Source organism: Ictalurus punctatus, chromosome 20, assembly GCF_001660625.3.
Source record: "Ictalurus punctatus breed USDA103 chromosome 20, Coco_2.0, whole genome shotgun sequence".
In the NCBI taxonomy this organism is placed as follows: domain Eukaryota; kingdom Metazoa; phylum Chordata; class Actinopteri; order Siluriformes; family Ictaluridae; genus Ictalurus; species Ictalurus punctatus.
In genome coordinates, this window is record NC_030435.2 from 21377727 (window position 1) to 21387726 (window position 10000).

At 39.9% G+C, this 10000-nt stretch overlaps 1 protein-coding gene across 1 annotated transcript in view; it reads right to left on the reverse strand.

Annotated features, from left to right (window-relative positions):
- Nucleotides 1–10000, reverse strand: part of pde1cb (phosphodiesterase 1C, calmodulin-dependent b) — a 99122-nt gene that overhangs the window by 74338 nt on the left and 14784 nt on the right. Inside the window, exons 2-3 of the mRNA XM_017496096.3 lie at nucleotides 3334–3384; nucleotides 1977–2148 (exon numbers count right to left, since the gene is read on the reverse strand). Coding sequence (XP_017351585.1) covers nucleotides 1977–2148; nucleotides 3334–3384 — 223 coding nt within the window. The remainder of the gene's footprint in view (nucleotides 1–1976; nucleotides 2149–3333; nucleotides 3385–10000) is intronic.

Below are 10000 nucleotides of genomic sequence, written 5' to 3' on the forward strand. Positions count from 1 at the left end.
TTTTCCAGCACCATTGTATTTAATATAACCGCACTGGGACGTTTCGCTGTTTGTATCACTTCCCTCGTCTGTGTTCACCACATCAAATTACAATTCTAGCACTAGTTTGTTACGCTAACGCTGTTACTACGGTAGAGTTAGCGACATCATCGGCGGACATGGCAAATGATACATTTTTCATGAATATACCTTTTGACTTCAAATATTAAGTCAAATGATTTCATATTTGTCAGATTGTCAGATGAAGATGTAAAGGAAGAGGGAAGCCAATTTCACCTATAACAGGAATGTACAAATCAGTGTGTGCTCGCTAGCCAGCTAGCCGACGGGCTATAAAGTTAGCGTAGCTAATTTGGGATCTATTTCGGCTTACGGAGCGAAAATAAGCGGTGATTAGCTATGGATAGTCAGTATAACTGCAGTCTTGTGAGATGTTGCTTAAGTCTTACATGTTTACATGACGGAAAACAACACTGTGTTGTCGGAAGTTAAAAAGTAATGACACAATTTGAAAGTGTGTTTATATCTTTTGTGCTTTGTACCCATCCCCCATGCTGAGGAGTCTGAGGGTTTTCACCACGAGGCAAACTGCTCTCTCTCTCTCTCTCTCTCTCTCTCTCTCTCTCTGATGTCTCGCTCTCTCACTATGATCACTCTCTATCTCTCTCTCTCTCTCTCTCTCTCTCACTCAATATGATCACGCTTGCTCTCTGTATCTCTCTCCCGCTCCCTCTCTCTCTCACTATGATCGCACTCTCTCTCTGTATCTCTCTCCCTCTCCCTCTCTCTCTCACCCTGATGTCTCTCTCTCACTATGATCGTGCTCTCTCTCTGTATCTCTCTCTCTCTCTGATGTCTCTCTCTCACTATGATCACACTCTCTCTGTATCTCTCTCTCTCTGATGTCTCTCTCTCACTATGATCGTGCTCTCTCTCTGTATCTCTCTCTCCCTCTCCCTCTCTCTCTCTCTCTGGTGTCTCTCTCTCACTATGATCACACTCTCTCTCTGTATCGCTCTCTCTCTCGGTCTCTCTCTCACTATGATCGCGCTCTCGCTCTCTCTGTATCTTTCTCTCTGATGTCTCTCTCTCACTATAATTGCGCTCTCTCTCTGTATTTCTCTCTGATGTTTGTGTTTGTGTGAAAGATTGTTCTCTCTCCCTCTCTCTCTCTGATGTCTCAATAACTTACCTAAACCCCCAGTAATGTCTCTTCTCTGTTGATTATTTTTAAACATCATCTGTATTTTATTGTTCTGCATTTTAAACTTGTCCTGTACTTGGTTTTGTTTCGGTTGTCATTGGGAGATGATAGAAAAGAGCGAGCACTTTGTGTTATCTCACAGGACATAATGGACTCTTCAGCAACATGTCGACTCAGGGTTATTTCTACTAGTCGTTTTCTAAAAGGTAAAATGTGGCACAAATCATTCTGGACACAAGACATTACTGACATGGCTGACAGGACTAAAATCTCAGAGATAGTGTATGCTATATAATACTTGTCCAATCCGAACAGGGCTGATGTTTCTCGCTCTGAGCGTGTAGCTTATTCCATCACTCTAAAGAGCACATCATGACAGCGGTGCCATTTAACCTGATCAATCTCTGTGTTCTAAAATGTGAACTGTTCCATGCGATGAACAGCTCAATATGGAACAAATGACCCCAGTGTTAACCCCGTTAACCTTACTGAATCAATTGTCCCTGTTTGAACTGCTTCATTTAGTGTGTGTGTGTGTGTGTGTGTGTGTGTGTGTGTGTGTGTGTGTGTGTGTGTGTGTGTGTGTGTGTGTGTGCGTGCAGGGAGGTGTATTTAAATGCAGCCAGACAAGCAGCAGTGGAACACAACCAGAGGCCAATGACATACGCAGGTAACATGCATGAGTGGACAGTGATTTACGATCCATCCATCAGAAGCCAGTCAGAAAGAGAGAGAGAGAGAGAGAGAGAGAGAGAGAGAGAGAGAGCTTGACCTGATGGCGGCTTTCTCCGTAGCATCTGGACTGTCTACAGAAGGAAACTCCTCAGCCAGTATCTCCTCCGGGTTGCGTGGGTCATCTATGATGCTCTTCTGATCCTTTTCTTTTTCCTTGACTCCCAACCCAGATGTGATGGCGTTCCACAGTGCATTCTGGGACTTGGACCCTTTAGAGAGGAGAATGTGTTATTAAATAATAGTTCAAGCGATAAACGGAAGTGTTCCACCAAATGTCAGCATTAAATAACTGCAAACTGGAAGACAAATTAATTGCGTGGATATCCGATTTCCAACCAATAGCGTTCCAGTCCAGTTTAGCATCGTGTAAAATACATGCAAAAATAATTACAAACATTTTACACCATGTCCAATTGTTCAGTTTCAACAACAGTTTTGGTTTCTGACATTGTATGACACAAAACACGTCATTTATTAACAGGAGCTTTATTAACCTTTCTTGACCTTCTCGGATTTTTCAATCCATTTTTACAAGAAAATTTAGACATCCATGACGCTGCAATACTACCATCTAGTGGACAAAAGCTGGTATCACAGTATATGTATTTTTATTTTTATTTAATTTTTTTTTTTACCGTTCTTTCAGATTGTTGCTGTTTTACTGCACATGGTTTACAGTCATGTTGTATTAACTGGTGTGATGTATGAGACAAGTACTCATCTGAAACATTTGTATAAATGTGAAAAAAAGCTTCATCGGAAAACAGAAAACAGACATGCTTTACATAGAACTCCAATTCCAAAAAAAGTTGGGACGCTGTGTAAAATGTAAATAAAAAATGCTGTGAAATTGTTCCACAAATTGTAGACGCAGTTTTTTGGGGTTCTTTTTTTTTTTGGCAAATTGGTGAGCTTCTACCAATCTTTACTTCTGAAAGACTCTGCTTCTCTAAGATCCTCTTTTTATACCCAATCATCTTACTGACCTGTTCCCAATTAACCTCCAGCTATTTCTTTTTAGTAACACTTCCTTTTCCAGCCTTTTGTTGCCCCCGTCCCAACTTTTTTGAGACATGTTGCAGCTATCAATTTCAAAATGACCTTGTTTTTTCCCCCTCGTAAAATAGTACATTTCCACAGTTTAAACATTCGATATGTTTTCTATGTTCTATTGTGAATAATGTACGGGTTTATGAGATTTGCAAATCATCGCATTCTGTTTTTATTGATATTTTACACAGCGTCCCAACTTTTTTGGAATTGGGTATTGTATTATCTCGTTCTTGTCATCTCTTCACAGTCCACTGGTAATTTGCCCGAGGCAGTGTGTTTGTTTTGCCTTTGTTGGTGATGTTAGTGCTTCTTTTTCCATTTTCCCTCGGGAAAATACTTACGTGCAAACGTCGCTGGTGGCCTGCTGTTGCTTTCTCCATCTTCATTAGCCACTGGAGAGAGAGAGAGAGAGAGAGATAGAGAGAGTGAGAGAGAGAGAGAGAGAAAGAGAGAGAGAGAGAGAGAGAGAAAGAGAGAGCAAGAGAGAGAAAGAGAGGCATTAAAAGCATAGCATGTGCACAGAGATGTGTAGTGGTGTCTGGGCATACGCATGTGTATGTGTGTGTGCATTTCTACAAGGCCTCACGCTTCGTAAAAGCAAAGTCATTATAAGGCGAAATGTGAAAAGCACCGCACGACATTGCTTTAAAACTGACCCCCTTCCAACCACACGCACACCCACACAAACATACAGTACGAACTAACTTTCAAACCCACGCGGCCAGCGTTCAGCTTCATCCCCTACATCATTAGTGTAAAAACACTTGCAGGGAAAAGTCACACAGTGCAGTTTGGATTAGATTACACGAATGTAGCTCAACAACTTTAAAGGTGCGGTTTGTAAATTTAAAAATAAAAATTTTAAAAAAAGCTTTCATGTTTATAGGATCTTGAATCTGATTGGTGAGAAGGCGTTGATTAATTGCATCTAACTGACGATCTGCAGGACAAGTCACAGATTTATACTAATTAAAACTCGTTCTAATAGTTTTTTTGTTGCTGTAGCAACAGCTCGTTTACAGGAACTTGTGTGGCAGACGCACATAATCTAAACTTAATTATAAAGAGATTAAAAACCAGTTGTTATTTAACAAAAAAAAAAAAAAAAACAGGTAACGCTTTACAATAACATTACATGAATAATCGTGCACTAATACCTGAGTTAATACTTACTTTACGAGCTAATGATGAGTCAAGGCATGTACTAATCACGGACTAATGAAGAGCTAGCATTAAGTACGAAGTGAGTCTTCATTGAGAATTCATGCGTGAATAACGTGTGCATTAGTTAATGTATTAATTAACACGTAGGGGTAAACGAAATCAAACACGCTCTTTAAGAGAGAATATGAATTAAAAAGGCATCGTTTCAAATTGTTTATAGCGTTTGCCGTGTGCAGCCGCGTACGCGGACATCGTCGGATGGTGCTGGATTACTTTTAGAATTTACATTGTTCCTCCTTATCGAATATAGAAAGACGCACTGATAATAAACCCCAATAATTTAATCTCAACGCCATCCAGCAAAGTTTGTGTACGCAGCTGCATGGGGCAAATTATACAGTACGTTTCTGATTAGTACATGCCTTGACTCATCGTTCGTTCATATTTAAGTAAGTATTCCTTCAGCTATTCATGAATGATTGTTCATGTACTGAAGTTTTACCAAAAAAAAAACATATCATTGTTGATACAGTGAAGTTTCCTGTATCAATTTTGGAAGGAGTCTCCAGTGCCAGTCAGGGGTAAAGCTGTAACTTTTGCGAATAATGAAAAGCAATTTGTTGAGGCAGCTCTGTTTAGCTGTGTTTGTTGGGGGGACTTTGCACTGGGGCGGACGGGTGTCTGGGGGGATTTGCACCGGGGGGGACGGGTGTCTCATCAGACACCCGTAACCCCCAGTGCAAATCAGGTTTATTGTTAAAATGTACAGACTTTCAGCTGTTTGCACTGAACAAATCCAACAAAGGCAATTGAAATAGTTCAACATAATGAATGCTTCGAGTGGTTTCACCAAATTCTACTGAAAATGCAACTTATAATGACTTCTACAGTTTCAAAATTATTCAACCCCCCTGTCTCGAGGACACCTGATGCAACTCATCAAGGGCTTCATTAGTTGCACCAGGTGTGCTTGAGCTGGAACACATGAAATACATGAACTGGCTAGGGGTAGAAAATATATAAAATACCTGGACGGGGCAGAAAAAGGAGAGCAAGCAGATTTCTGAGAAGGCAGGTTGTGATAAACCCTCGAGTGAGGTTTCAGTGAGGACAGTAAGGCGTGTACTAAACGCAGAAGGTTTCCATGCCAGAACTCCAAGACGTTCACCGCTACTGACCCAAAAGCACAAGAAAATTCACCTCAGAATCATATAAATAAACCACAGAAGTTTTGGGATTCTGTTCTGTGGAGCGATGAAACAAAACCGGAACTTTTCAGCACGATGGATCAGCGGTATGTCTGGAGGAAGAAGAATGAAGAAAGAACACCGTCCACAGTAAAGCGTGGTGGAGGCTCGGTGATGCTCTGCGGCTGCTTTGCATCCTCTGGCACTGGAAACCTGCAGCGTGTGGAAGGCGAGATGGATTCATTGAAGTATCAGGAAATCCTAGGAGAACACGTCATGCCGTCTGTGAGGAAGCTGAAGCTTGGGCATCATTGGACCTTCCAACAGGACAATGATCCCAAGCATTCCTCAAATTCCTCCAAGGCTTGGGTGCAGAAGAATCCTGGAAGATTCTACAGGGCCATCACAGTCACCTGACTTCAACCCAATAGCAAATCCCTGGTGGGATTAGAAGAAGGCGGTTGCAGCATGCAAACCCAAGAATATTACTGAACTGGAGGCCATTGCTCATGAGGAAAGGGGTAAGATTCCTCAGGAACGCTCCCAGAAGCTGTGCATCTCGTTTGCAGCAGGTCATAACAGCAAAAGGGTGCTCTATTAAGTACTAAAGATTTTTACCACGAAGGGGTTGAATAATTTTGAAACAGGAGAAATCATTATAAGTTGCACTTTCAGTTGTATTTGGGGAAACCACTCGAAGCATTTCACTGATCACTTAAAGTGTCTCCATGCAATTAGCATGGATGCTAGTTAAACATCTTTTGTGTATTTGTTAATTTTATGCTAAAACCTTTACCCTGTTACTCATTTAAAGGTGAAATGCAGTATGTCAACAAAGGCACCTTGTAGAAATTGTGACATTGTTGAGTGAGACACATTCTTCAATGTTTACAGGCACGTTTTCTTAGATTCAGTGTTTAATAAAACATTTTTTAAAAAACTTTCCTCTGTTTTCATACTAGGGTAGATATGGAGGCGTGAATAGAAGTGAGCCGGAATGAAGTGGAGACTGTGGAGCAGCCTTGTCTCTGCCCTATTCACCCTGATGAGGACGGTTCATAAGTAGGAGACGACGTTTGGCACGCTCGGCTTAATCCAGCAGAGCACGGCCCGCCCCGTTGCTATGGTGATGGTCAGCTGTTTGAAAATGCCAAGCTGTGTTACAGGGGAAGTGTGAATCGAGAGCTGGGTCTCACACACACACACACACACACACACACACACACACACACACACACAGACCAGTTGTCCAACTGTGCAACACATCCTCTCATTAAATTCAGTAGAGAAAGAGAAAGATTTTACAGATATATAATTAAAAACTTCATTCTCTCTCTCTATCTTTCTTTCTCTCTCTGTCTATCGCTCTCTCTCTCTCTCTCTCTCTCTCTCTCTCTCTCTCTCTCTCTCTCTTCATAAATTACTTTGCTTCTTTGTTTCCTCGATGCTGAGTTCAGAAGAGATGCGTGCGATTAAAAGATCTGGCACCTCTCATTATGCATGCACGTTCACCCACATGTGTATGTGTACGCGCATATGTGTGTGTGCATGTGGAAGAGCCTAACATCACACTCTAACACCATCTTTTGTTGCCATGGTGCTATCGGTTGAGCATGTTAAACAATCCCCCCCCGCCCCCAACCCCCCCCCAAAAAAAACCTGCATGCAAACTAACACTCCACTGAAGTGTTCGCAGCTGTAACATTCACCGCTCTGGAAGTCAACATTTTCTAACAGGTCTTACACTTCACGAGTTCAAGGCATTTCTCAACAGACATCCATGAATGTGTAGTTTGTTTTGTTTGATGGTCGTCATAAAAATTTTTTTTTTTAAAACTCTGTCATTGTAGTCATACGGAAACTTTTCTTAGGACCGTATTCATGACCTTGTTTTTGTATTTCATGGCTTTCATGGAAAGAGAGGCAGATAGATAGGGTGCCAATACTTGTAAAATTGATTAGATAGATAGATAGATAGATAGATAGATAGATAGATAGATAGATAGATAGATAGATAGATGGATAGATGGAAGGATAGATACATAGATAGATAGATAGATAGATAGATAGATAGATAGATAGATAGATAGATAGATAGATAGATAGATAGATACATGGATGGATGGATAGATACATAGATAGATAGATAGATGGATGGATGGATGGATGGATGGAGATAGATAGATAGATAGATAGATAGATAGATAGATAGATAGATGGATGGATGGATAGATACATAGATAGATAGATGGATGGATGGATGGATGAATGGATGGATGGAGATAGATAGACAGATTGATACATAGATAGATAGATAGATGGATGGATGGATGGATAGATAGATAGATAGATAGATAGATAGATAGATAGATAGCTGGAAGGATGGATAGATAGATAGATATTTATAGCAGTTTCAACTCAGGAGTGCAGAGTGAACAAGAAAGATATTAATCATGTCCTGGTAAATCCAGGTAGTCTCGTGAATTATTTCCTGAACATTTTGAGGATATTTCTTCTTCAAATCTTCAAATATTTAACAAAAAAGCGCAAGAGAACAGCCCATATTTAGGTAGAGTTGACCCAACCTTTGGACCATAATCCACATACCACTGCTATAACTGGTCCTTGGGGGTAACAACCATATTTGGACAAAATTTTTAATGCATAGTGGACAAAATACGTCTACAGAGTAGCTGCAGTAGCTACATACCAATTAACATTACCATTGTTAGCTGCTACTTGGGTTAGAGACACAATTATGTGTCCAAAGTAAAGAAGTAAAGTTCTGATGCCAAACATGTTTTGAAATCAATGAGTTCTTCGATGTCTTTCTTTTCTGGCAGGAAAAAGACTACATTACACAATGTGGAAGCAGAGGTCTAGTTATAGGACAGGCAAGGTAAGTCAATGAAAATGTCAAATCTCAAAGAACACCCATACCATTGAACCAAACTGAACCAAAAATGAACACTCCAAATAACAAATAAAAATAGAGACGTTCAAAGCCAATCAAAAAAACACTTCAAATAACACGACAAAATTTGTCAGTGATAGTTTTTATTTCACCTCTAGAGGCCGCTCTCGTACTGTATAATGACAGCAGAACCTTCTCCCACCGCTCCGCAACGGACGCAACCGGGAACCATCGGTGTGGATTTGTGCCGATAACCGATAATTCCAACAATCAGTTATCTGTGCCGATAAATCAGCAAAACTGATCAATCGGTCGACCTCTATTGAAGATCATCTAATAATGAAGTAACAGCTGTAGGCTAAGCCATAAACAACATTATTCTGGCAAGCAAGCACCTCTCTAGAATATTTCATGTGCACGGTTTTCGAGCATGTGGTGTCAATTACTTAGCCAGTTTTTCATGGTAGAATTTGTCATTTTGCTCAAATTTTCTCTCATAGCTTGGGTTTTTAAAGTATATCCAGAGTATACAAGCTAACACTGTTCTGTTGTAGCTTACGCAATGTAACAAAGGTTTATCCACTTGGGAATCTAGCACTTGATCTAGCACTACATCTGCCATGTAGAATATAACACTAACTCTTTCAGACAGTTATCCCGATTCTTTATAAAAGCATCTTGGGAACCTGTTGGCAGTAAAGAGGAACAAAATGCCAGCAAGGCTGCCTTGCACTTTCCTGCCACAGTCCGTTAAATCGCCTCTGTATCACAGAAGTCACCGTTTAATTCTAAACTAGACGTGTCCATGCTGCTCCAATACGGCTAACGAGACATCACGCTGCTCTGAAATCACTGCAGCACACACTTCAGAGTTAAACGGTAGCGCGAGCATCACATCACGTCTCGCTCTTCCACTTTTATCTTCATGTTACAGTGTTTTGGGCCGCTTCGGCTGTGATAACGGACACATTCTCAGAAAAAAAACCCGCCATTTGTGTAAGTTTTCATGGAAAAGACATAATCAAGGTTTAGAATTATTTGGTTCTGACTATTCAAGAGTTTTAATATATTGAGCGTTAACATTTCGACCATCCTTCAAAATCATTCGTTTGAGATTTTTTTTTTTAACGGTATTATCAGTTAAAATGTTATACTTAAAGACAAACTTCGGTCAAGTTGAAGCGTGAGCAAAAGATTTCATCCGTGTGTTTATTTATACATTATTTAGGTTAAGCAGGTAAACAACAACACACATTTACCATTACACAGTAGCATTTACAAAGTGAAGTAGGTATTAAAGTATCACAGTTATTACTGTTATGTAGTTAACAGTGAAAAAACCAAATTAAAAAAAAAATGTTTATAATTTGTCAACTTTTCAACTGCATACATTCTCCTACTGTTATGAAGTATTCTGAGGAAATAGCTACGGATCTTTTGACTCTGCAGGTAAAACTCCACATGTCCCTGATGATGTTAAGTTAAAAACACGGTCCATTACTTAATAAAATACAAATAAAATTTTTAAAAAATTAATGTTTGGAATTTTTTTCTCTGGACAAAGTGATATAACGTAAAATTATACAAGACAAAAGACAAGACAAAATTCAATTTAAGATAAAATTGATTGAAAGAATAGATCATACTTTTGGATATTACTGTATGTAGTGGACGATAAATAAACAAACAAAAAAGTCCTCTCTGTCTTTCTCTCACTGTATCTCTCAGTGTACAGTATCTCTC